The sequence below is a fragment of the Carassius carassius genome, chromosome 40 (assembly GCF_963082965.1).
Source record: "Carassius carassius chromosome 40, fCarCar2.1, whole genome shotgun sequence".
Classification (NCBI taxonomy): Eukaryota; Metazoa; Chordata; class Actinopteri; order Cypriniformes; family Cyprinidae; genus Carassius; species Carassius carassius.
Window position 1 is genome coordinate 28,047,421 of NC_081794.1, and position 27,653 is coordinate 28,075,073.

A 27,653-nucleotide genomic window follows, 5' to 3' on the forward strand; every position below is an offset into this window, starting at 1 on the left:
CACACACACACACACAGATACACAGACACAGAGACACACACACACACACATAGACAGAGACACAGAGAGACACAGACAGATACACAGACACAGAGACACGCACCCACCCACAGACACACACAAAGAGACACAGAGAGACACAGACAGACAGACACAGAGACACACACACACATAGACAGAGACACAGACACACAGACACACACACACACACACACACACATAGACAGAGACACACACACACAGATACACAGACACAGAGACACACACACACACACATAGACAGAGACACAGACAGATACACAGACACAGAGACACGCACCCACCCACAGACACACACAAACAGACACAGAGAGACACAGACAGACAGACACAGAGACACACACACACATAGACAGAGACACACACACACAGATACACAGACACAGACACACACACACACATAGACAGAGACACAGACACACACACACAGATACACAGACACAGAGACACGCACCCACCCACAGACACACACAAACAGACACAGAGAGACACAGACAGACAGACACAGAGACACACACACACATAGACAGAGACACACACACACAGATACACAGACACAGACACACACACACACATAGACAGACACACACACACACACACACACACACACAGAGAGAGACACAGAGAGACACAGACAGACACAGAGACACACACACACACACACACACACACACAAACAGACACGCACACACACACACAAACAGACACACACACACAAACACATAGACGCTCCAGAGTCCAGAAGAGTTGTCAGGACGTCCTGATGTGAGATGTACTGTGTCTGTTGTGTTCATCTGATGCTGGACTGTGAGTTTTATTTGGTGGATGTGGTTTGCAGGACACAGAGGATATGAAGAGAGCTCTGGCTCAGATCGGCTCCAAAATGGCCCAGGCCAAGAACTGGCTCCGAGACCCACATGCCCAGCCAGGTACTTCCAGGAGACACGTCTGATAAAATAATCAGACGAGAAGAAAGAGGCTGATGATGTTTGCTGATGCTGTGCCGCTGCAGGTGACCCAGGCGAGCAGGCCATCCGTCAGATCCTGGATGAAGCGGGTAAAGTTAGCGAGCTCTGTGCTGGGAAAGAGAGACGAGACATCGTGGGAACGGCCAAAACACTGGGACAACTTACTGAGCAGGTGTCTGAGCTGCGGGCCAGGTACTATACTCCAGATATTTTATTTTATTTTATTTTATTATTTTTTATTTTATTATTTTTTTATTATTATTTATTTATTTTTATCTATTTTTATCTATTTTTTATTTATTTGTCCCATCTCTGCTGGGAAATTGCTGTGCTACTTTTTTAGTTTTTAATTTAAAATCATATAAAAAATGTATTCTTGAATATCTTTAAAATATTAAAATATAAGTTACGATAAGTTATGATAATTTGTATTCAAAATATTTATTAATTTTCTTTTACAAAAATGATACTGACATTTACAATTAAGTATTTTTACTTATCAAATATGATATAAAAATATTTGTTTTGATATTTTAATCAAAATTGTTTATTAAATAACATTAAAAATAGTTATTTTCATATCAAACAATAGTAAAATTGTGTAAATATCTAAATAACATTTAATGTAAAAATAATTAGGTTAAAGTACTTTGTTTATCAAATAAATATTTTTTTTACATTTTAATGTTTTTTTTTTTTGCAAAAATAAAATAATATTAAAAGTAGGTATATTTATATATATTTTTTTTTTAATAATATAAAAATATTTACATTTAGTATTTTATACAATTTAATTTGTATGCTGCACGGTTCAAAGCAATTCAGCTGTATTTGGTTTCTAGTGTGTGGAGGGAATTCCATCCGTGTCTTTTGTCTCGAAGCTTGCCAGAAGCAAGCGTTCTCATGTTTGTGTCTCGTGTTGTGTGTGACGTGTGTGTCCTGCGCAGGGGTCAGGGAGCGAGTCCGGTGGCCATGCAGAAAGCGCAGCAGGTGTCTCAGGGTCTGGACGTCCTGACAGGGAAAGTGGAAAATGCGGCACGTAAACTGGAGGCCATGACCGGCTCCAAACAAACCATCGCTAAGAGGATCGACGCCGCTCAGGTGAGTCTGCTTCCTCGTCCTGATCAATCACACAGCTGTCTCGACGGCGTTCTGAGCGCTGCTCGTGTTTTGTGATCGGCAGAGCTGGCTGGCGGATCCTCACGGCGGTCCGGAGGGAGAGGAGAACATCAGAGCTCTTCTGGGAGAAGCCAGGAAGATCGCGGATCTCTGCGATGATCCCAAGGAGCGAGAGGACATCCTACGCAGCATGGGCGAGATCGCCGGGCTCACCGCCAAACTCTCCGAGCTCAAGAGAGCGTACGTATCTATCAACAGCAGTTTGGACTCTGTGCGGAATCTTGGACAGAATCTTCGGAATGTTAGTGAAGCTTCCCGTTCCTTCCCACGCGAGGAATCCGGCTTTCCATTGTTTGACTGTAGCTGGGCAACAGTTTTGCAGATTCACAGACATTAGAGAGCTGGTAGACTTCATCTAGTTCACTTGTTCATAAGTGACTCAAATAAAGCATACTGTAAAGATCTGATGGCCGTAATCCAGAGATTTGGCCTGTTTCAGCTCGGATTTAGGATCCTTTTTTAGACTGATTAAAATCAGCTGCGATGCTAGCTTGTCACATTATGTTGAAATGCTCTGTTTTATAACCAGCATCTCATTAAATAAATCTGTTGTCTATAAAAGAGAAGCAAAAAGATTTCCATTAGGTTTTCTGCCTTAATAAAAGATCAGTGGTGTAATGTTTGAAAGCAAAGAAATTAAGACTAAATACTAGATTTGTATTTTTAAACTTGTTCTAAAAAATTGTTCTGTTATTAAATACTGTTTTATATATTATTAGTATTACTTTCTTTATTTAAATTCTATCATTTGTATAAAAAATATTAATTATTAAAATCTTAATATTGATATTATTAAATACTAGTCTATTCTACATTGCATTAGTATTATAATTTAATAAAATAAAATAATAAATAAAATTGTATTCAAATAATTATTATTTTGTTAATATTGTTGTTATTATTATTATTAATAATAAATACTAATTGTTTATTTGACAGTACAAAAATATTATTACTACAGTAATATTTCTTTAATTTTTGTGTTTTTTGAATAACAAACTATTTAAATAATTATTTTACAATACAGTATATGCTATCATAATGTATTTTGTCATGATTTACATTTAATAATTTAGTTAAAATATTTTAATAATAATAATAATTTAAATAATAATTTATTATTATTTTTAAATGCTCATTTTTTATTTGACAGTACAACAAATAATTACTATAGTAATATGTTTTTGACATTTGAATAGTATTTTTTTTTTTAATTATTATAAATTATATAATGACAAATTAGTATGTTTATTTTATATTAAAATAGTAATATTGCTGTCATGCATTTCTCGATTTAAATATTTAAATAATAATGTGTGTGTCTGTGTGTGTGTGTGTGCGTGTGTGTGCTCGTGTGTGTGTGTGTGTGTGTGCTCGTGTGTGTTTGTGTGTGTGCTCGTGTGTGCTCGTGTGTGTGTGCTCGTGTGTGTGTGTGTGTGTGTGTGTGTGCTCGTGTGCTCGTGTGTGTGTGTGTGTGCTCGTGTGTGTGCTCGTGTGTGTGTGTGTGTGTGTGCTCGTGTGTGTGTGTGTGTGTGTGTGTGTGTTTGCATGTGTTTGTGTGTGTCATGGTGGGTCATGTGATCCAAAATAATGTAGTTTCAATTCTAACTGATCTAAAAGGTGATCTCTCTCTGGTGTGTGTGTGTGTGTGTGTGTGTGTGTGTGTGTGTGTGTGTGTGTGTGTGTGTGTGTGTGTGTGTGTGTGTGTGTGTGTGTGTGTGTGTGTGTGTGTGTGTGTGTGTGTGTGTGTGTGTGTGTGTGTGTGTGTGTTCAGAGGTAAGGGAGACACTCCTGAGGCTCGAGCGCTGGCGAAGCAGATCTCCACGGCTCTGCAGAACCTCCAGTCCAAAACCAGCAAAGCGGTGTCCAACACTCGTCCGGCCAAAGCAGCCGTTCACCTGGAGGGGAAGATGGAGCAGGCGCAGAGATGGATGGAGAACCCCTCGCTGGACGACAGCGGCGTCGGTGCGGCTCTCTTTCTCTCTCCTCACACTCCGTCAGCGCTGACCTCTTCACATGAGTCTGTGTGTGTGTGCAGGTCAGGCTGCGATCCGCGGGCTGCTGGCCGAGGGCCGGCGTCTGGCCAATGCTCTGCCGGTATCACAGAGGCAGGGGCTGCTGGGTAAATGTGAGGAGGTGGAGCACCTGATGGGGCAGTTAGCGGAGCTAGCGGCCCGCGGGGAGGGAGACGGTCCTCAGGCCCGCGCCATCGCTCAACAGCTGCAGGACACACTCAAGGTCAGACGATCGGTGACAGAGGTCATGTGACGTGTGTGACCCTGGAGCACAGAAGCAGTCTGAAGTCTCTGGGGTTTATTTGTAGCAATAGACAACAATACACTGTGTGGGTCAAAATTATACATTTTTCTTTTATGCCAAAAGTTATTAGGATATTAAGTAAAGATCATGTTCCATGAAGGTATTTTGTACATTTCCTACCGTAAATATATCAAAACCTAATTTTTGATTAGTAATATGCATTGCTAAGAATTAATCTGAACAACTTTAAAGATGATTTTCTCAATATTTCAATTATTTTGCTCCCTCAGATTCCAGATTTTCAAATAGTTGTATCTCAGACAAATATTGTCCTCCGAACAAACCAGACAACAGCGGAGAGATTCATTATTCAGCTTTCACATGATGTCGAAATCTCAATTTAAAATAAATTTCCCATTATTCAGTTTTCTTTTTGTTTCAGTATTAGTAATTTTAGTTCTTCCACTTCAACTTATTTTGTTTCTGGTATCTGCCAAGGCAACATTTCTAATTTCCAGTTTTCATTTTTTTTTCATATTAAATATTAAACCATGTATTTAGATTTTCATTACAGTTTTATTGCACTTAATAATAAGAATTAATTTTTTGTAATTTTAGCATTTACATTTTTGTTATTTTTTGTAATTTATTCTATTAATTATTGTTTATAATTAACCAATAATAATTTTTATATATAATAATTAATTCTGTAATTTGTTTTGATTTTGGTTTTTAGTAATTTTAGTACCTCCACTTTCACAGTCAACATGCTTTGTTTGTTTTTCATAATAAACACTTCATACTAATTTTTTTATATTTTAAATATTTCGATTTTTATTTGTTTTATTTCAACAAAATTATTTTAATAACAATAGTAATTCTTTGTTCTTTTCATTTTACTTTTGTATTTTTTGTTTTGCGCTTTTATCATATTTTGTAATAACTTTATTCTACTAATTATTGTTTATAATTATTATAAATAATAATTATTCTATAATTTGTATTGATTTCAGTTTTTGCAATTTTTGTGTTTCCACTTCAACTTATTTTATTTCAGTTATATTTCAGTTTTTATACAACTTAAATATAACTATGTAAAGTATTACGTTTTTATTCAAGTTATTATTTCATATAATCATTTTTATTTTATTTAATATTAAATTGAATATTTAGATTTTATGTCAGTTAATAAAAATATAAAAGTAGAAAATTATCATGGAAACCATGATTAAACTTAAAATGGACTTTGTACCTTTAATGTACATGCAAATACACAACTATCACTCTTTATTTAAACAAATGTGATAAATCCATGCATGAAACAAATAAGTGCACACAAACCTAAGAGTTATATTTAATATCACACATGCACTATGATACAGTAAAGATCTCCACCTGCTGGTGAGTGAATCATGTAAGATATATGCATTCACTTTCAATTGTTTGAGGTCAGCAAAGAAATTAATACTTTTATTCATCAAGGATGCATTATATTGATCTAAAGTGACAGTGAAGACATTTATAATGTTGCAAAAGATTTCTATTTCAAATAAATGCTGTTCTTTTGAACCTTCTCTTCATCTGTGAATCCTGAAAAATAAAATGCATCAGTTTCCACAAAAATATACCTGTTTTCAACATTGATGAAAATCAGAAATGTTTCTTGAGCAGTAAATCAACATATTTTCATGATTTCTGAAGATCATGTGACACTGAAACTGGAGGATTGATGCTGAAAATACAGCTGCACTTTACACTTTAACAGAGATTCACACAGAAAGCAGATGTTTCAAACAGTAATAACATTTCACAGTTGTTGTTTTTTCAATCAAATAAATGCATCCTTGCTGAGCAGTTGTGTGACCTCCTTCAAAGCAAACCTGTGTTTGTGTGTCTGTGTCAGGAGCTGAAGGGTAAGATGCAGGAAGCCATGACTCAGGAGGTGTCTGATATCTTCAGCGACACCACTACGCCGGTCAAACTGCTGGCGGTGGCAGCCACGGCTCCTCCAGACGCTCCCAACAGAGAGGAGGTGCCCCACACACACACACACACACACACTGATGCTGCAGCACATCCGGTTCCTCTGTGATTGATCGTGTGTGTGTGTGTGTGTGATCAGGTGTTCGAGGAGCGGGCCGCAAACTTTGTGAATCACGCGGGTCGTCTGGGAGCCACGGCGGAGAAAGCGGCTGCGGTCGGGACGGCCAACAAGAGCACGGTGGAGGGAATCCAGGCGGCTGTCAAATCAGCCCGAGACCTGACGCCTCAGGTAACCAACACCAGCCGAGCACAGCCAAAACTGAGCGTACAGGTGTGATTTGAACCTATGTATTATCTTCAGGTGGTCTCTGCAGCGCGGATCCTCCTGAAGAATCCTGGAAACCAGGCGGCTTACGAACACTTCGAGACCATGAAGAACCAGTGGATCGACAACGTCGAGAAAATGACCGGTGACTAACTTGAACTATGACATCAGCTCTATTCATTTTATATTTTATGTTTTTAGTCAATATTGTTTTATTTTTTAATTATCTAGTTCTATTTTTATTTAATTTTACATTTTTGTTATTTAGACCGGATGCTATATATCGATTTATGTAGTCCATTTATTTTTACTTATTGCATCTAAATTCATCTTTGCATTTCATTTAATATTTTATTTTTAATCTTTTTAATTGAAATCTCATGTTTAAAAATATATTTAATATATATTATATATTATATATGTATATCTATTGCTTATATTTCCATGTATTTAATTTATTTGGTATTTTATGTTGTATTTTATACCGTTTCATTTTATTTTACTTTTTTTTTTAAGTTTACTTAATATTTTTATTTCATTTTATTTTAGGTAAACATCTTTTTATTTCAGACAGGATGCTATCTATTGATGTGTTTATTTTTACTTATTTAATTTTAATTCAGATTTAATTTTTATTTTTTATTTCAGTAAATATCTTTTTATGTCAGACAGGAGCTAATATGTTTAATTTTTATATTGCTTTATTTTTGTTTTATTTTCCTTTCTTTTTTTTTTCGTCAGTAATTATCAGACCGGGTGCCAGCAGCACTTTTACCCAGAAAACAAGCAAAGAGCGATGAATAAATTAGTTACAGTATTTGACAAAGATCACAACAAAATCACAATGTTTGTCTGAGTAGGGACAATGCTTACTACAGAAATGGGAACAGCAGTACATGAACAAATCCCACCTCTCTCTGTCCCTCAGGTCTGGTGGATGAAGCGATTGACACCAGGTCTCTGCTGGACGCATCAGAAGAAGCCATCAAGAAAGATCTGGACAAGTGTCAGGTGGCTATGGCCAATCACCAGCCTCAGATGCTGGTCGCCGGGGCAACCAGCATCGCCCGGCGAGCCAATCGGATCATGCTGGTGGCGAAGCGAGAGGTGGAGAACTCCGAAGACCCCAAGTTCAGAGAGACAGTGAAAGCAGCTTCAGACGAGCTCAGCAGAACCATCTCACCGATGGTCATGGACGCCAAGGCCGTGGCCGCCAACATACAGGACCAAGGTGAGATACACAACATACAGGACCAGGGTGAGACACACAACATACAGGACCAAGGTGAGATACACAACATACAGGACCAGGGTGAGACACACAACATACAGGACCAAGATGAGACCAGGGTGAGACACACGACATACAGGACCAGGGATAGACACACAACGTACAGGACCAGGGTGAGACCCACAACATACAGGACCAAGATGAGACACACAACATACCGGACCAGGGTGAGACACACGACATACAGGACCAAGATGAGACACATAACATACCGGACCAGGGTGAGACACACGACATACAGGACCAAGGGGTGATACACAACATACAGGACCAGGGTGAGACACACAACATACAGGACCAGGGTGAGACACACAACATACAGGACCAAGGTGAGACACACAACATACAGGACCAAGGTGAGACACACAACATACAGGACCAAGGTGAGACACACAACATACAGGACCAAGGTGAGACACACAACATACAGGACCAAGGTGGGACACACAACATACAGGACCAGGGTGAGACACACAACATACAGGACCAGGGTGAGACACACAACATACAGGACCAGGGTGAGACACACAACATACAGGACCAAGGTGAGACACACAACATACAGGACCAAGGTGAGACACACAACATACAGGACCAAGGTGAGACACACAACATACAGGACCAAGGTGAGACACACAACATACAGGACCAAGGTGAGACACACAACATACAGGACCAAGGTGGGACACACAACATACAGGACCAGGGTGAGACACACAACATACAGGACCAGGGTGAGACACACAACATACAGGACCAGGGTGAGACACACGACATACAGGACCAGGGTGAGACACACGACATACAGGACCAAGGGGAGACACACGACATACAGGACCAAGGGGAGACACACAACATACAGGACCAGGGTGAGACACACAACATACAGGACCAAGATGAGACACACAACATACAGGACCAGGGTGAGACACACAAGATAACATACAGGACCAGGGTGAGACACACAACATACTGGACCAGGGTGAGACACACAACATACAGGACCAAGATGAGACACACAACATACAGGACCAGGGTGAGACACACAACGTACAGGGCCAGGGTGAGACACACAACATAACATACAGGACCAGGGTGAGACACACAACGTACAGGACCAGGGTGAGACACACAACATAACATACAGGACCAGGGTGAGACACACAACGTACAGGACCAGGGTGAGACACACAACATAACATACAGGACCAAGGGGAGACACACAACATACAGGACCAGGGTGAGACACACAACATACAGGACCAAGATGAGACACACAACATACAGGACCAGGGTGAGACACACAACATAACATACAGGACCAGGGTGAGACACACAACGTACAGGACATTTTTTTATCTAGTGCAGTATATAAAGTATATATCTAGTGCAAGTATATGTATTTATTCATTTAAATAAGTTTTAATTATTATTATTACTACGACTGCTAAATAAAAAGATTAAATGTAATAATAACTTACTATTGCGATATTTATATAATTTAATATTTAATAATAATAATAATAATTATTATTATTATTATTAATAATAATAATTATTAATTTATATTTAATAATAGGCAAACATCACTTTCTTATTTTATCTAGTGCACTTATATAAAAGTATTATTATTTATTAAATACGTTTAAATTATTATTATTATTACTACTACTGCTAAATAAAAAGATTCAATTAAATAACTATTACTATTGCAATATTTCCCTGCTATGCTTGTTTATATGACATGATTAACCAAAAGTGTTGTGATTTATTATAAATATGACAATAGAATTATCAATAATACTATTGTAGTAGTATTTCTAAATAAAACTTTATTATATGATTGTGCATGATGGTAGGGATTCATAATTTTGTGATTTATATATTAGCATGATTATATTACTACTAAATTCAATATTAAGCAAAATGTTTAATGCATGTTTTAAGAGCTTCTCAATTTGGCCAAGAAAAATTTTGATTTATATATATAAATATGACTATGAAATTATCTAGTATTGTTGTTGTTATTATTATTTAATATTACAAATATTACGCAGAATAGTAAATACTGCTATTGTAATATTACACTCCTGTGCATGTTTGTAGGGCTTCACAATTTGGCAAATATGTGGTTTATAAAACAAATTAACTATAATAATATTTTTATCCACTATAAAAAAAATTTTTTTATTACTACTAAATAAAAATATTAAACAAAATATGTCGTGTTCTCAATGCATGTGAAAGCAAATCAACTGTAACAGTTCATGTGGAGCATGCTGGGATGCTGAAACCAGCTGATCATGAGCTGCTCGCGTGTAACTCAACCCAGTGCTGTGCTTCACTTATTTAACTCAGTCACAGCCATAGTTGAACCTATGACCACTGTGTTCCTGGACAGGCCTTCAGATGGGCTTCCTGGACTCGGGTTATAAGATCCTGGGTGCCGTGGCTAAAGTGCGGGAGGCGTTCCAGCCACAGGAGCCAGACTTCCCTCCTCCACCTCCAGACCTGGAGCACCTGCAGGTCAGATTCACCGCAGACGCCTCTAGCTGCACGCATTTACTGCACCAAAGGGGACATTGGCTCCCCATTTTACACAAGCTAATATGATTGTAATGAATTAAACTTCCTAATCATCAGGAAGGAGGCGGCGGGAACCGGCGCACAAACAAATAACATTTTAATAATACAAAATAAACACAAAACAGCGCACCAGCCCCTCACAGACGACTGGTGCGCTCAAATAAAAACCAAAACACAACTAAAAGCCCAGGCCTGGTCCTCTCTCGTCCTTCACTGTCGTCGCTCCAGTTTTATCTCCTCCGTGGGCCTCGAGACTGGCGGGTCGAACAGGTGTAGTTCATCTCCAATCACTCCACCGGCCTCGCTCCCACGTCCCTCGGCCCCGCCCCACTCGTCACAATGATTCTTTAGGGATATGAGGGATATGATTAGGCTTGGGTATCGAGTATCGATTGGAACCGGGACTAGCTTTGCGATTTTCCCGGAATAGTTCAAAAGTTTAAATTTCGATTCCTAGTTTTGATTCCTAGTCCACCGACCAGAAGAAGAAGAAACCGCTGAACACCAACAAAGAAGCGTACACCAGAAGTGTTGGCATAATCGAGCGAGTTTAAGTGTGGTTTCACTTTCCTAAACAGAACGAAATCTCGGCAAAATGCAACATTTGCATTAAGCTTGTTTCGTGCATAGGAGGGTGCACGTTGAACATGATAATGCACTTCTAAGTTCATGCAGTAGAAATAAATATGTGCCCTGTCTTTGACGTGCTGCGCCGACCGTCCTCCGCTGCCTCTTTTTTCTCCTATTTATGCGTTCAAGCTTCTTCTACACCACAATATCTGTAAATATTAAGCCGGAAAAGTCTATTTAAATATGAATCCTGCATGTTCTGCGTGTCTGTGTTAATGAATGGCGCAGAAGCGTGTCGCCATTCATCACACACACGGAAGCGCACGTGACGCTAGCGGTGATTTCAGAGTCTGTCGTCTCTCTAAATAAGTAAAAAAAAGTTAAAAGTTACAAATTTATGAAAAAGGTCAGACTATTTCCTTCAGAAAGACAGTTGGTTAGCTAGATCATTTAAAATATCCTAAACTTTTTTTGACACTGCCTCTTAAAAGAATCGGAATCGAGAATCGTTAGGAAATGGAATCGAAACAAGGAATCGAAATCAGAATCGGAATCGTTCAAATTCAAACGATACCCAACCCTAGATATGAAGGTAGTGTAAATCAACACCCCTTTTACCCTGTCTAAAACAGCTCTGTTCGCAGCGATCCGTTTCGGTGCATGTCCCTTTAAATGCTGATGAGCTCTGCTGGTCTGTGTTAAAGCGCCAGTGTCAATCAACATTGATGGGAGGGGCCTGGGTCTGTGTTACGTCACTCTGCCAAGAATCTGTGAAAAGAGCTTATTATTTATGGGGATTTCTAAAAAAGCACTGGGTGCTTTTTTTTCATTATAGAGTGGTTGTGTACACACACATTTACAGCAGGTTAAAGAAGTACTGAATACATTCAATTTTATTACACAAACTTAAAGGTGCACCAAACGATTTTGATATTTAAAAGCACCAAAACAAAACACGCCCATAAACCAATAGGACCTTTAATTATATTTGATGAAATGACTCAAAAAAATATTTGTTCATTTTGCGGTAAAATGATCCGAACTTCCCATCACTAGTGCACTCAAATTGAGCGCTCTCTTTTCTCTATCACTACAAGACACGCCCCCCTCACTGCTGATTGACTACAAGTGTTTTGAGATTCTTTTTTCAAAAAATCACTCAGTGTACCTTTAATTTCTGAACTTATTTGTTTTGTTTTCTTTGTATGTATGGATTACCGAGATCTGGTGAAACTTTCAACAGCACCTTTACTTGTTTTACCCGCTGCATGTTCAAACCCCAGAATTTTGCAGCCCTTTAAACACCTAATCCTGCTTCTCGTTCAGATCAGCGACACTGCCGCTCCTCCCAAACCGCCCCTGCCGGAGGGTGAGGTTCCTCCTCCCAGACCTCCGCCGCCGGAGGAGAAGGACGAGGAGTTCCCGGAGCAGCAGGCCGGAGAGATGGTCAGCGAGCCCATGATGGTGGCTGCGAGGCAGCTGCACGACGAGGCTCGCAAGTGGTCCAGCAAGGTGAGTCTGCTCCAGTCTGCCGGTGGGGTTATGGGTGGTCTATGCTGACAGCGGGATCTTAAACCATGGTTTCTTGCAGGGTAATGACATCATCGGAGCAGCCAAGCGCATGGCTCTGCTGATGGCCGAGATGTCTCGACTGGTCCGAGGTGCCAGCGGGAATAAGAGGGCGCTCATCCAGTGCGCCAAAGACATCGCTAAAGCCTCGGACGAGGTCACGCGCCTCGCCAAAGAGGTCGCCAAACAGTGCACAGACAAACGCATACGAACCAACTTACTGCAGGTGAGAAGAGGATGAAGTCCAGAACCACTGAGGTGTTCGGAGCTTGAGATTTATTTAATGATTTATTTATTTATTTATATTTATTCAGTAGTTATCTTTATGTTCGATGGGATGCCGGCAGTACTTGAACCAAAAAATTTTTTTAAAGCTAGCAAAAAAAAAACTCAAAAGCAAACCAAACTGAGACCAGATGGAAGATACATTTTGATAAAAATTGAATAGATTTTGTTGTAGATTTTTGTACTGAATTATTGGGGGGGGGGGGGGGGGGTTAAACAGATTTTTCTTATGATAATTGACATTGCAGTTGCTGTATATAGTTAAAAAAAAATAAAAAAACAGTTTCACTATTAAATAAAATTAATATTATTTTGTTTTTGATGATTTTTATTCCTAAAAAGTATTGTAATAGTTCACTGTAAAATTTTAAAATAAAACAATTACAAAAAACAATATATTATGAATAATATAGCTCTTTACAACTGTAAAATTATAATGATTTCTTCATTTACAAACTTTAAACCAGGAGTGTCAAACTCATTTAAGGTTGAGGGCCGGATCAGAGAAAGTGTCCCCTTGTGCGCATATAGGAAATGTATTTTTTTTTAAGATGATGCTAGGTTATTTTAGGGGTGTGCAATATTGACACAAAATGACATATTTATTTATTTATATATATATATATTTATATATATATATATATTTATATATTTTTTTCTGCTAAATGCATAAATTTAATATATATATATATATAAATATAAATATTTTGAAGAGTGTGTTTTTGAGATTATTTAAGCCTGACATGGAAAAATAAATATGACACTAAAGCCAACAAATCTCTGTCTTTATGAGTGATCAACTGACTCATTTAGAAATGAAGTTAGTGATTGTCTTTATGAATGGGCCACTGAATCAAAATAGATAGATTCAAATGCTTTGTTCAAAAACAAAGATTAATTCAGTAACAAAATACTCAGTGCTGCATGGAGACACACAATTGGTCTTACTTTGGCCTTGATAAAAACTTTTCTTTGGCGAAACGGAGATAGACAGCATTGTGACTAATATAACACACTTAATACAGCATCTTTTAACTTGAGCTATTGTATAAAAGCAATCGCGCTGACATTCGGGAAAGCTATCTTGCTATAGTTAGACATTAGGCTACTTAACGATCATGACATAAATATTAAGGGTATTTTTGCCTCATATCTTGAATTATATTGTAACCTGATAGCCTTCACCCGACAATGTTTCGAAACTCTCACAATGTTTTTTTTTTGTTGTTGTTTTTTTTTGCAAAGTTACAAAAAATGTCATTTCGCACATCATTAAAACAACAGTTAGGATATTAGTACACGATAAATATTGCACACTCCTTGCTCATTTACTTTCTCCATACGAAGCTGTCCAGTGCATCACAGTGTAATTTAATATTATCCACGTTGGCGTTGAGATAATAATACCTTTTTTCCATCTCTCCTTAAATAACCTGTTCATCGTTCCAGGCCAAAATGTCTTGTTTTGGACATGTTTAAAATCACAAGAAAATTGCCACACAAGCATCAGTTACAACGCAGCTACCATCATATCCTCATGTGGTGCGTCCAAGTCATCTCGTATAGATCGCATTTACGAGTGGAATGCACATGAACACCCCTGCTTTAAACCATCTAGCTTTTAGGGGATTCCTTAAAGTGACTCTTGTGACTCCTTCCAACAAGATTCACGTCTGTTCATTCAAAATCAGATGTTAAAGATCGATTCATTCAGTCCTATAACAGTTAAAATGGTGCAAACCCAATTTTTGGGTACCGTGTAGTGGATGCATAGACAACTGGTTATATTTCAACTTTTTGACTGTGTGTTTCTGTAAAAATGACTGTGGAGTGGGAACATGTTTTCATGTGTTTGTGTGTGTTTCTGCAGGTGTGTGAGAGGATTCCCACCATCAGCACACAGCTGAAGATCCTCTCCACGGTGAAGGCCACCATGTTGGGACGCACCAACATCAGCGAGGAGGAATCAGAGCAGGTCAGATCTCGCCTCCGCTCCTCTCTAAACCCTGTTTGTGGATGAAAGCGCTCTAAATGTGCTCTGGTTCTCCCGCAGGCCACAGAGATGCTGGTCCATAACGCTCAGAACCTGATGCAGTCGGTGAAGGAGACAGTGAGAGAAGCCGAGGCCGCCTCCATCAAGATCCGCATGGACGCCGGCTTCACCCTGCGCTGGGTCCGCAAGACGCCCTGGTACCAGTGAGGGAGGAGCCAGCGCTGATATCCCAGCATGCACTGGGGGAAGCATTACAGTCCAGGTCCACATCTGGACTAAACTATTCCATATCAAAACCGTTGATCTTGAGTGTGGATGAGGGACGTAAACTTGCTCGGTTGCTTTTCTAATGATTTTTCTGTCTGTTTTGTTGAATCCCAGTTTAATATTTTTTGAGGGGAAATTGAATTGTGGTCGTATTTTATTTTTTTTACAGAAACTGAAGCTGTTCTAATTTCTATATATATATATATCATATCATGTCATGCATCAGCCTCTTTGAATGGATGACACAAGATAATATTTGCCTTCACAAACAAAGCACATGCACAGATTTTGGATTATAAAATCCTCATGATGTGCTTTTTGATGCAAAGTGTTCATCGTGCTTATAAACGGTGTGGATTCGTTCAAACGTTCATTCAGGGACGCACACACACATACACACACACACACACACACACACACTCTGCCGTCCTCGTAAGACATCACTATGCTCCATACACTACTACAGAAAGCACACTCAAGTATATTTATATGAGTCTCTTTGCTTATATTTGCCTTTTCTATCACTTAGGAGACCAGCAGTTTAATGTAAATAATGTGTTCATCTTTAAAGACAGCCTGTAAGACCTGATGTGCCTTGTCATAATAAAAGAACTAATTATCAGCTCAATCAGATGTGTCGGACTATATCTGTTGGCATAACTTTAAATGGTCAATGAATATGCATTATATATTGATTTAAAGGTCATGCAAATGAGATTGGCCTTCTGAACATAAAGCTATTTATTTGACATTAATGTTGTTCATATTATTTATCTAAGACACTCAAGTCCATTTCTGGCACTTTTTACCACAGTTAACCCTCAATGACATTCATTGTGATTCCAACAATTAACTGTTCTTGATCAATTACAATATTTTTTGACAGGCAACACCCCCAGTTAAAGTTAAAAAGTGATTAAAAAAAAGAATAAAGATTAAGGAGAAATTGGGGAAAAATATCTTTTTTTTTTATCTAGATCTAAATATCAATTTATTAAAAATAATATTTTTATTAAATGGTATTATCTGGTTTATTTTTTAGGCTAAATATTTACACTATACAAATGGAACTCTTACAATCTCAATTTCATATTGGAAATAAAAAAAATATATATATTTTTTTTCTGAACACGTAACAAATCTTGTAAAAGTCTTTAGTCTGAAAATGCTGGATGGAATAAATAAGAAAAATAAATTTACATATTAATTTAATCTAAATAAAATTGATCTATTTTACCCCAAATTTATTTATGCTTATCAGAAAAACACATTGATAGATTCTACACTTTTCTTAATCATAAACATCACATTTTATCCAAAGCGACTTAAAATCAACAAAGTGTTAGTTTTCAGCAAGTTTCATTATTATTATTAATATATAATTGAAAAGAAAACGGATAGAACAGAAAAAGAAGAGCAAGCTAAGGTTTTATGTTAAACAAATGAAAAATGAAAATGAAAAATGTTAAACACGGTAGAAATAATTACACAGACAGGCAAAATCCCCTTTACAGAAAGTATTGTGGTGTATATTGCATGATTACCATCGTATTAACAAATGCACAGCTGCTAAAAGCGTCAAATTAAAGCACGGTAGAGTGGAGTGAGATCTGATCTGAGATCAGCTCGTGCTCTTTCTGTCAGTCTGATCACAGGAGGATGTCTGTGAGTGACTCCAATGCTGTACAGAAGAACACGCAGAGCAAGAAACTGAGGTAAAATCACGATGCGCACGATTTAAGATTGATTTCATGATCTCAGCTCATGCAGTAAACACGGCATCGTATCACGACTAAAACACCGACATGCATCATGCAGTCGTAGTTATGATGCGATATGCAGATATGACTCGAACGCATGTCAGTTTTGATGGTTGCGCGGACGCCTGAACAAAATGTACCAGCGCATGCACTCCTGAGCTCGTGCATCATATATTTGATATCAGATCGTCATATTATGCCCCACAGTGCATGCATGTTTCCATGTCGTCATGTGTGCATGCGAGACACTGCATGCATGATTATTGATTATTGGCTTTTGTGGCTCGATCCTGTCGCGCTACATAAATTAGGATGAAAGTAACATTTCAGACGGAGCTTAAAACACACGTGGGCTTGTTAGCCAACCAGAATGATAGATCTCTCCTTCCGCCCATGCATGTGACACAAGTATTCATCTGGAGTGGGTTTGGGCTTCCGGGTTACAGGATCTTGAGTGTGTGAACTGACACATGTGCTCTCTCTCTCTCTCTCTCTCTCTCTCTCTCACACACACACACACACAGCGAGCAGCAGAACAACAGACAGTCAAAGTGTGTGTGATCATGCCTACAATCAGGTAAGACTGCGAATATTTACTGCAATCTCAGTCTCTATGCTTGTCTGCTTCCGGTTTTGGGATTGTGTTACAATGTGATGCAATGTGCTTTATTTCATCATTTGTGACATCTTAAGCAATTTTCTTAATCAGCTTACTATATATGTAATATTAATAACTTACTATATATTAATATTAATAACTATATTAATAAATGAGATAAATATGCATGGCTTTATATAAATGGATGCTTATTTTACACAATATTTAAAAATATGCACTATTTGGCTATTATGCATGACACACATGTGCATTCACTGAGCACTTGTGTTTGTTGCAGTTTAGTTTTTTTAGTTCCTCAATAAATTTATGCTTGTCCAAGTTGTATCCGCAGCCCTGTGTGATTTTAATGGATAACTTATTTCGTTTCAGATCACTAGCAGCCCAGTCCTGTGCATAGTTTAGTGTGTGTGTGTGTGTGTGTGTGAGAGAGAGAGAGAGAAGTTTAGTCAGCACTATAACATGTGCTCTGCTGTAAACACAGTCAGTTTAAACCCATTAAACACACACTGTATGTTAAAAGATTCAAAGTGCATGAATTTTTCACAATGTTAATTCAAATTTATAATGTCTGTAAACCGTGTTTTTGGGTTTAACCTCTAATGCATGTAGACTTGACATGATACACAACTTGGTGTGTAAAATAGACACTTGTCAGGCTAATATTAGACCTGTGAGTTCATTCAGAGCCACAAAGAGTTAAGTTGTTGACTAGAATGCCTTCCTAAAGCTCAAACAGTACCTTAAGGTGCTAGCAACACCAAGGTCATGGGTTTGATTCCCAACTTATAAAAGATATACCTTGAATGCAATCTAAGTTGGCAAATCTATAAAAAATACTGTAAAGAATAAGATAAATCCTAGAAGCTGGAGAGCCAGAAAGTGGTTCTGCAGGGGTTAGAAATCAACAACCTTTTACCATGTCAATTTCACAGTATGGAAAAGAGCAGGGATTCTGGTCTATTTGGCTCCTTGGCTAATAAATGCACTTCTCATTCCAAGGCTTCAAGTCTCAAAGGCAGGCTCATGGAAACCCGATCGCGTGATGACCACCTGTTACTGTCACAGAATAGATGTGAAAGGAATAGTTCACTCAGGAATCTGCTCTTAGTTGTGTCATTCCAAACACTTGAAATATATATCAGGAAACATGCAAAGAGATGATTAGCAGAATGTGCATGCTGTTCTTATGCATATAATGAGTGGTGAGTTGGGTGGCAGTTTTTGCCCATGACAAATCTGTGCTCTTCTATGCTAAATAATCAATAAATAAATAACGCATATATATATAGATTTGGAATAAGGGTGAGTAAATTCTAGAATTTTAATTGATATGCAATGCATGTTTATTTATATAGCATGCACTAGTTACTCACAGTGCTTTAGTTAAAGGTTATTAAAATATCAGTGATTTATTGTGATCTGCGTCTTGTTTGCAGTCAGAATGCTCTGTTCGGGATGGGGAATCCGCTGCTTGACATCTCTGCCGTGGTGGATAAGGACTTTCTTGATAAGTGAGTGTTGTGTGTGTGACTGCAGACGGTTAAAACGACATGCTTGAGTGATCATGCAACCTCATATCCTCCAGCTCTGTTAGTGTGATTATTTATAACTGATTGGATGTGTGTGTGCGCAGGTATGGCTTGAAGCCCAACGATCAGATCCTGGCGGAGGAGAAACATAAAGCTCTGTGAGTGCTGTCAATCCTCCTCTCTTTTATATATAGCATGCAACATCTTTCTCAATATGATACTACAACTGGTCAAAAATTTGGAATAATTATTTAATCAAAAATGGTGAAATATTCCAACGTTGAATTGATTTCAGTCAACATACAACTCGTATTCTGATGTTTGTGTGCGCTTTCTTCTCGCTGCAGGTTTGATGAGATTGTGAAGAAGAGTAAAGTGGAGTATCATGCTGGTGGGTCCACACAGAACTCTGTCAAAATCGCTCAGGTACATCATCTGTCAGGGAATTATGGGAAGGCTGTTTTATATCACTGATTTTAATGTACGTTCGGTATCTTCTGTCTCTCAGTGGATGATCCAGGAGCCGCAGAAGGTGGCCACGTTCTTCGGTTGTATTGGCACGGATCACTTCGGAGAGATTCTGAAGCAGAAAGCGGCTGAAGCTCATGTTGACGCTCATTATTATGAACAGAGTCAAGAACCGACAGGAACCTGTGCGGCCTGCATTACTGGAGACAACAGGTCAGATATAAAACAGGTTTTCTGCTCAACAAGGCTGCATTTATTTGATCTAAAATACTGTGAAAATGTGAAATATTATTAGAATTTAAAATAACTATGTTCTAAGAGACTCTCTGTTAAAGTGTAATTTATTCCTGTGATGCTCCGCTGTATTTTCAGCATCATTCCTCCAGTCTTCAGTGTCACATGATCTTCAGAAATCATGAAAATATGATGATTCACTGCTCGAGAAACGTTTCTGATTATCATCAGTGTTGAAAACGGTTGTGCTGCACAAGATATATTTGTAGAAATCATTAAACATTTTATTTTTCAGGATTCTTTGATATACAGAAAATTCGATTAAACCGCATTTATTTTAAAAATAAATCTTTTTACTGTTGCTTTTGATCGTTTTAATGCATCCTTGCTGAATACAATTAATTTATTAAAAATAAATAAATCTCAAAATTGTAAATGTTAGAGCAAATAAATAAAACTTTTTTTTTTTACACAATTCATACTAAGAAAAAACATGAAACAAGACATTAAACCATTGTGTAATATATACCTAACACACTTTAATATAATATTTCCATATTATAGCAGATCATTTAAAAATATGTCTGATGGAATTAGGAAATTGTAACAATGTAATTAACTATGGTTAAATGGGAATTTCATTATCATCTAATCCAGTAACATTACCGATATAGTTGAAGTGTTAAACATCTATATGATAAATCTGTCTCCTAATGCAGTTTATGACAATCCCGTCCATTCTGATATAAAACATAATGGTCCATTGTGGTTTTACAGAGCCTCACACACATGGGATCTGTGTGTTATTGTGTGTTTGCAGGTCTCTGGTTGCAAACCTGGCGGCAGCTAACTGTTATAATAAAGAGAAACATCTGGATGTTGATAGGAACTGGAGGCTGGTGGAGAAAGCGAGAGTTTATTACATCGCAGTAAGTGCTACACATTGACCATCGTGTGTGTTTGAATGTCTCGAGAGATTTATCAGCAAGTATCGGTGTCTGTGTAGGGGTTTTTCCTGACCGTGTCTCCGGAGTCCATCGTCAAAGTGGCCAAACATGCATCTGACAACAACAAGATCTTCGGCCTGAACCTCTCGGCGCCCTTCATCAGTCAGTTCTTCAAAGAGCCGCTGATGACGGTCATGCCGTACGTTGACATCATCTTCGGGAACGAGACGGTGAGTCTTCATGTTCCTCTGTGGTTTTCAAGTGCACTTTTAACCCTTTATAGCCTGGCGTGTGAAATTATAGTCAGGGATCATATCTCCAGTAATACAATTGAATTGATCCACACATATAACACAGTGATGGAGAGCTGAAGAAATCAAGGCTCCTCAGAAGATGTGAGATGTTCTGGAGGCTTGAGAAGATCATTCCTCCGCTGAGGAACAGTGAAAGTAAAGCTTCTGGAAACAAACGCTCCTCAAAAGATCCTGAGGATCAGATTTGAGACTCTGAAACATGATTGATGGAGAATCAAGTAAAGCTGAGCTGCTTCAGTCCAGTAAGAGTTCATCTGGAGATATTACTGACCTTATTCTGACCTTTACTTGATCACAATCACTCATCAATTACACTGAAAGACCTTTAATTTGTAAAAAAAAATGTGTAAACTATCAATCTGAAGACAGGTAAGATTTTAGGCAAACTTGTTGATCATTTAGAGGCCTGTTAAATATGATACAGTAGACTTTATAGGGTTAAGCTGAAACCGGTTTACTGTTTGCCATAAAACAAACAGGATTTACCGCCAATCAGAGAAGAGTTTGATTGCTTTTCCTTTCTATTTATCATGCTTGATGTTTGTTTTACAGGAAGCTGCTACATTTGCAAAAGAGCAAGGCTTTGAGGTGAGCGAAAAATACTGTAATGCAATTTTTTTTCTTGCACACTGAAGAAGAAATTATCATTTTTGGATGAGCTGCTCCTATAATATGCTCTCGGAACCGTATAACCTCCTCCTTGCTCCGATGCTTGTGTTCCTGCAGACAGAAGACATCGCTGAGATCGCGAGGAGGGTTCAGTCTCTGCCCAAAGTCAATAAGAACAGGCAGAGGATCGTGGTCTTCACCCAGGGCAGAGAAGACACTGTGGCCACTGTGGGTACGTCCAGCAATCAACATCTGGATGTGTTCAGATCATTTGAGTTGTGTTTCCTGAATCACCTTTGTTTGTCTTCTTTCAGGTGATAAAGTGAAAATGTTTCCCGTTTTAGACATCGACCAGAACGACATTGTGGACACTAATGGTGCTGGGGATGCTTTTGTGGGAGGTAAATGATTCGTCAGATCAATTTTTCACGAATTCATATTAATTCAGGAATATATTAGCTGTGCAGTCTTTAATATCTTGGAGGTTGTACAAAGTTGCAAATAGATTATTGCAGTGCGTTTTACAAGAAGTTACTATTTTAGTCTTTCTACTTAAAATTTTTGTTTTACATTCAGTGTTACTTATCGTTTCTGTGTAATTATTCACAGTTTTGAGTGAATATACAAAGTAAATCCTAAACCATATTTGTATTTCAGCGCATATAAAGTATATACAGTATGGATATGTATTTATATATATTTTGAGTATCTTCAGGGCATGGTGTTAATGACTTAGAGTTTTCATACAATGCACCAATGTGATTCGTAAAATATAGCATTTTACAACAAATATAAAAAAATGCCAACATGGGAAAATTGGGTGTTGTTCAACTCTGTATGCTTCTCCAAATCTGAAAAGACAAGTCTTTTTTTATTTTTAGCCAAACCATTCGGATATAATAAGCAAAAAAAAAAAAAATTCTCCATGTCTCCAGGCCACTAGGTGGCGCTGTGCTGAAACTGTGCAGGGAGCCTCAGGTCATCATTATTATGACACACTCCAAGTTTGGTCTGAATACGCTAAAGTGAAGTGACATTCAGCCAAGTATAGTGACCCATACTCAGAATTTGTGCTCTGCATTTAACCCATCCGAAATGCACACACACACAGAGCAGTGAACACACACACACACTGTGAGCATACACCCGGAGCAGTGGGCAGCCATTTATGCTGCGGCGCCCGGGGAGCAGTTGGGGGTTCGATGCCTTGCTCAAGGGAACCTAAGTCGTGGTATTGAAGGTGGAGAGAGAACTGTACATGCACTCCCCCCACCCACAATTCCTGCCGGCCCGGGACTCGAACTCACAACCTTTCGATTGGGAGTCCGACTCTCTAACCATTAGGCCACGACTTCCCCCGTAAAGCATTGCAGAGATATAACCTCACGTCCACTTTAACAAGCTCTTCGCCAAATTCGTTTACGCGTTATTCAAGAACGGTTTGACTAATAAACTTAAATTTTATGTTTTTTTTTTTTTTTTTTTTGTTGCAATGTTCTGAAGATGATCTGGTTTGATTTTCGTGGAAATTGTAACGTGTAGGAGAAAAGTTATGTCATTAGTTTCTAGCCATTACAGTTCAAAAGTTATTAGCATAAATGTGAGTGCAACTTTGGACAGTTGGTGGCGCTAGAGGGTTTGCGTTAGAGACTCCAAATTTGTTGTGGTTAACGTTCAGACTGTCCTCTATCCTCGTGCCAAATTTCACAACTTTTTACCATATTGTATGTGCAGCCATAGACTCAAAGCTGAAGAATTAGGATTGGGATGCTGTAAATATCAAGGCGGCTCACTAAGCTTTAGAACGGCGTCTACACATTAACTATGTTTGTTTGTTGTTGTTTCCTGCAGGATTCCTGTCAGAGTTGGTTCAGGAGAAGCCGTTGGAGGAGTGTATCCGAGCAGGTCACTACGCCGCTAATGTCATCATCCGGCGAGTCGGCTGCACTTTCCCCGAGAAACCCGATTTCCAGTAACTCCCTCACATATTTCCCAATACGGAGTCTTTCCAGCTAATTTTTTTTGTTCTGAAATTCCGGCAACACAACCTGCGTGCCTCAGCATTCGTTTACAAACGTTTCCTGTTAAAACGGGCATTTATCAGGATTGCAACGACCACATATGTACAATTTGTGTTAAAGTATGGTTTGTCTTTGATCTGTTTTTATGTTACATTGCAAGAACAACATTTTTCTATTTAATCTATTAAAGATCTATGATATCATTTAAAGCAAGTGCATTTATATTTCTCAAAAATAAAAGTAGTAAATTAAAGTAATTGGATTTTTAGGCTAGCAAGTTGATGTCTTTCAGGTATTTATTGTTACTTTGAAATACCAAATTGTATCTTAAACGCACAAAAGTCTCTAAATATACATAAGCTGTATCTGATGTGGGAAAAGTTTTCCACTTGCTCTTTCTGCTTATGAAACAGGACTGTTCAACTGACCAGTTTAATAAAAACATTTTAACTGTTCCAAAGTTGTGTCATTGTTGTTTTAGTATCAGTATTTTTAATTAGTTTTAGTTGTATTCTTCATATTAAAGTTGTATTAATTTAGTGCTTTTGTTGTTTGTGTTTGTTAGTTATTGTTTTCATGTATAGAAGAGTTTTTCTATATATATATGTGTGTGTGTGTGTGTGCGCGCGCGCTTGTTTGTGTGTGTGTGTGTAGAAATACTAAAATAAAAAATTTTGGTTTGGTAACTAAATGCACAAATCTTTGCACAGAACCAGACAAACTAAACATACCTCAAACTTAAACACTAACTATTCACTGGCTGCCATTGTCTACTGTACATCCAGAAATGTAAAGAGAAATAGTTCTTCTCTCAGTAAGTGTTTTTAGTGTTTAAGTGTGTTTTGAGCTCTTCTCTGCTCCAGCAGGTGTGTGTCCAGCTCTCTCAGCTGCTTCAGAAAGCCCCAGTTTGGGATGATGCGGCGTCTGCGTTTGACCTGCTCGATGGCGTCTACAACCGTCATGTTCTCGTAGATCATCAAGTAGGCCAAGAAGAGTGTGGCGGAGCGACTGCGGCCCATCACGCAGTGAATCACAAGCTTATCTGGAGAAATAAAGGACAAGATGACAACCTCACCCAGCAGAGTTTGGACACAACTGATCGTGATGTTGAAAATCTTCCACATGTTAGAATAAGTGACGAAAACTCTGAAATGGGTCTAAGACAGAAGTCAGTCTGGGAATGATGTTGTGATCGAAAGAAAGTGGCACAAATGAAAACGTTTATATTGTCTAGACTTTCATCAACCATCTTCATGAGGTGCATCCTGGGATGCTTTTAAACACATTGAAGGAGGAACATGTGTGATGTGCATTTCTTGATTTTGCTCCTTCAATAATTTCAATCTTTTATTTTGTTTTGTTTCTTAATAGCTTTGTAAAGCAATTCATTCAAGCGGAAGATTTTCAGATGAGCTGTACTCAACTTTTGACTTGAAGGTCCTCAACTGTCCACAAGAAGAAATGAAAAATAAATTCTCCACATTAACTCTTTCTGCCAAACTAAAAAAAATATAAATGTTATTAACAACTAATAAGTAAAAGGACCCAACTCTTTTAAACCAATGAATTTGAATGATATTTCCAGTCTTTGATCTACAGCACAAGGATTTGTTTTTGGTTTTTTTACAAAATGTGTGTTCTCACAAATTTTGCTTGAATATTCAACTTGGATTTCAACAATGCATATTCGTTATAGAAATGACTTCTTCAGGTCTAGAAATGAGGCTTCCTCAAATATTCAGGATTACCAAGACGTTTGCAAGAATCCTAGCTCTTAAAAGAAAAGAAAATGTTGATTGTGTGCATTAAAATAAGAAATCTTGATTTTTAGTTGGCCCCCTAGGAAGTTTGAGGAGCCGCTTTTTTAGATCAAACGGTTTTAACATCAATCAAACGTGTCCAAATATTGCATGGTAGTATGTTGATTCGCTCTTGAGTAATAGCTGTTGTGTTTCAGCTCACTCTGGGGGTTTCTGAGGGTCTGGTGGATGTGTTCTGCGGCAGAATAGAAGAACTGGCTGAGGTTGAACGTGGGAACATCCTCCGCCGTGATCCCGTAGTAATGCACGTCCATGTCTCTGTAGTATTCAGCGCCGGTGTCCACACTGTTCCACTCGCCCTCGGCTGCGTTCAGGATGTGTGTGATGCCCATCGTCTTCAGCTTGTATCGGTCCTTTGCTGTTTCTCTTCACAGAAACACAACAGCTTTTAGACACTAGTCCACCATTAAACTACCTTCCCATCTCATGCCTACAGAAAAACTCTCCATTCATCTGCACTTTGACTTCGCTGTCTGCTCTGAGCCACCTCAACTGTGCACTAGCACTAACATTTCTTACATTACTACAATTTTAGATTTTTACAGACGCTAATGTAGACTAGTTATAATTGCTGTTATCATTCTTGGTGTGAACGGTCTGAAAGTTGGATCTGGTGCTAGTCCACTTTCTTCTGACTCTATTTCACATTTTTGCGTAAATTAAGAACTGACTGGCTTGAATTTTAAAGTTAAAACATCTTAATGATGGATTTGTTTCATACAAACCATTTTTTTGCTTAAGACTTCTTACTTTTTAAAAATATTTTTATTAGGAGTGGAAAAACATACAGCATAGGGTGAACACAAAAACAACAATGAAAAATAAGCAGAAATGAAAAATGGGTAATAGTAGAAGTATTTAAATAGCAATAGCATGTATAATAATAATGATAATAATATTTTGTGATGACGGCAACAGTAATAACAATAATAATAATAGATAACATTGATAATAAAGACTTTTTCTTATTGAGAAAGCAATATATTATGGACTCATATTTTAGGTAAAAAGGGTCAAATGCTGTGTCAAATTGGCTCCGAAAGTGATTTTCAAAAAGATGTTTTGCTTAATAAGATGTTAATTGATTGCCTTTAGTCATGTGGATTACTTGTGGATTATTGTGATGTTTTTATCAGCTGTTCGGACTCGCATTCTGACGGCACCCATTCACTGCAGAGCATCCTTGGTGAGTAATTGATGTAACGCTAAATTTATCCAAATACTGTATGATGAAGAAACAAACTCTGGATGGCCTGAAGGTGAGTACATTTTCAGCAAATTTTAATTTTTAAATAACTATTTCTTTGAGTAAATCATAGGGTTGCAGTTTACTATATCATGTAGCACAATAACACAACTCTGGCTTTGAATTTAGTGATAGTTTAAGGAAAATAATCAATAGGCTTACTGTATAATAGAATGAATGTTATTGAGAGGATTAAGTATGCATCCTTTTCATGTCTCCTGCATTATTAGCATCACAACTGATATTAGGGTTAGTCAAACAACACAACTCACTCGTTTCCGATGTAGACGTTAGGCCAGACCTCATTGACGTGTGTGTAGGCGACGCTGCCGTGCGTCAGGTGTTTCTCCAGCTCGTAGCCATTTGGTGTCACATATTCCTCTTTCTCTTCAGAAACCTTAGACTTCACTCCAAACTTCCTCTTCGAGCTCATCTTCAAACACGCATTCGATTAAAACAGCATGAGAGGGTAAAAATAAGGCCCAAAGGCAGAAGCGTAGATGAAAACCAAGCCGAATGCTGAACTACGTCTCATTTCAGGTGTAAATCAACAGCTGGAGGTTGGATGTTGTCTCAGTATCACTTCTGACTTCACTATCTGTCTCTTTCTCTGTATTTTTGTGTTCAGGTCAGATCAGGAGCCCGTGCTGAGCTGAGTCGACTGCTTTGGTCTGACGAACGGTTGGAGTTGGGTGTTAAATTCTGGGTTATTTTTAGAGGTCTGTTCCACCTTTCTCTCACTAGAGAGAGCTGAACCCCTCAAAAAATACAT

General features: G+C 38.2%; 3 protein-coding genes across 4 annotated transcripts in view; 2 read left to right on the forward strand and 1 right to left on the reverse strand.

The window, feature by feature from the left end:
- Positions 1 to 15,942, forward strand: part of LOC132122500 (vinculin-like) — a 44,930-nt gene extending 28,988 nt beyond the window's left edge. The window contains exons 7-21 of the mRNA XM_059532854.1: positions 878 to 968; positions 1,052 to 1,199; positions 1,955 to 2,108; positions 2,191 to 2,366; positions 3,961 to 4,151; positions 4,225 to 4,424; positions 6,349 to 6,477; positions 6,568 to 6,717; positions 6,790 to 6,898; positions 7,682 to 7,984; positions 10,446 to 10,570; positions 12,527 to 12,712; positions 12,792 to 12,995; positions 14,925 to 15,029; positions 15,108 to 15,942. Of these exons, the coding sequence (XP_059388837.1) occupies positions 878 to 968; positions 1,052 to 1,199; positions 1,955 to 2,108; positions 2,191 to 2,366; positions 3,961 to 4,151; positions 4,225 to 4,424; positions 6,349 to 6,477; positions 6,568 to 6,717; positions 6,790 to 6,898; positions 7,682 to 7,984; positions 10,446 to 10,570; positions 12,527 to 12,712; positions 12,792 to 12,995; positions 14,925 to 15,029; positions 15,108 to 15,254 (2,418 nt within the window). The 3' untranslated portion in view covers positions 15,255 to 15,942. The remainder of the gene's footprint in view (positions 1 to 877; positions 969 to 1,051; positions 1,200 to 1,954; positions 2,109 to 2,190; positions 2,367 to 3,960; positions 4,152 to 4,224; positions 4,425 to 6,348; positions 6,478 to 6,567; positions 6,718 to 6,789; positions 6,899 to 7,681; positions 7,985 to 10,445; positions 10,571 to 12,526; positions 12,713 to 12,791; positions 12,996 to 14,924; positions 15,030 to 15,107) is intronic.
- Positions 15,943 to 16,955: 1,013 nt separating this feature from the next.
- Positions 16,956 to 24,275, forward strand: LOC132122502 (adenosine kinase-like). 2 transcript variants are annotated; one of them, XM_059532859.1, is made up of 12 exons: positions 16,956 to 17,029; positions 17,599 to 17,651; positions 19,130 to 19,204; positions 19,327 to 19,380; positions 19,570 to 19,648; positions 19,731 to 19,903; positions 20,745 to 20,853; positions 20,931 to 21,101; positions 21,738 to 21,773; positions 21,912 to 22,026; positions 22,109 to 22,195; positions 23,646 to 24,275. In XM_059532859.1, the coding sequence occupies exons 2-12, from the start codon at positions 17,638 to 17,640 to the stop codon at positions 23,768 to 23,770; spliced, it is 1,038 nt and encodes a 345-aa protein (XP_059388842.1). In that variant the 5' UTR covers positions 16,956 to 17,029; positions 17,599 to 17,637; the 3' UTR covers positions 23,771 to 24,275. The 2 variants fall into 2 exon arrangements, with proteins under 2 accessions (XP_059388842.1, XP_059388840.1); XM_059532857.1 differs by lacking the exon at positions 16,956 to 17,029 and having other exon boundaries at positions 17,476 to 17,651.
- A 234-nt stretch (positions 24,276 to 24,509) lies between these two features.
- Positions 24,510 to 27,574, reverse strand: dusp29 (dual specificity phosphatase 29). The gene is made up of 3 exons (XM_059532860.1): positions 27,154 to 27,574; positions 25,778 to 26,001; positions 24,510 to 24,857 (listed from the first exon to the last, which is right to left on the reverse strand). Exons 1-3 carry the CDS (start codon positions 27,312 to 27,314, stop codon positions 24,640 to 24,642), a joined length of 603 nt encoding a protein of 200 aa, XP_059388843.1. The 5' UTR covers positions 27,315 to 27,574; the 3' UTR covers positions 24,510 to 24,639.
- Between the last annotated feature and the right edge of the window lie 79 nt (positions 27,575 to 27,653).

What these genes read in the sequence shown, in the direction of transcription:
- LOC132122502 (XM_059532857.1), top strand. Translation starts at nt 17,545, where the DNA reads ATGTGCTCTCTCTCTCTCTCTCTCTCTCTCTCTCTCACACACACACAC. An exon ending in GATAAGGACTTTCTTGATAA is followed by an intron (nt 19,205 to 19,326) that starts GTGAGTGTTGTG and finishes GTGTGTGCGCAG; the next exon opens with GTATGGCTTGAAGCCCAACG. An exon ending in GAGGAGAAACATAAAGCTCT is followed by an intron (nt 19,381 to 19,569) that starts GTGAGTGCTGTC and finishes TTCTCGCTGCAG; the next exon opens with GTTTGATGAGATTGTGAAGA.
- dusp29 (XM_059532860.1), bottom strand. Translation starts at nt 27,314, where the DNA reads ATGAGCTCGAAGAGGAAGTTTGGAGTGAAGTCTAAGGTTTCTGAAGAG. An exon ending in AACGTCTACATCGGAAACGA is followed by an intron (nt 26,002 to 27,153) that starts GTGAGTTGTGTT and finishes GTTTCTGTGAAG; the next exon opens with AGAAACAGCAAAGGACCGAT. An exon ending in GACCCTCAGAAACCCCCAGA is followed by an intron (nt 24,858 to 25,777) that starts GTGAGCTGAAAC and finishes TTATTTCTCCAG; the next exon opens with ATAAGCTTGTGATTCACTGC.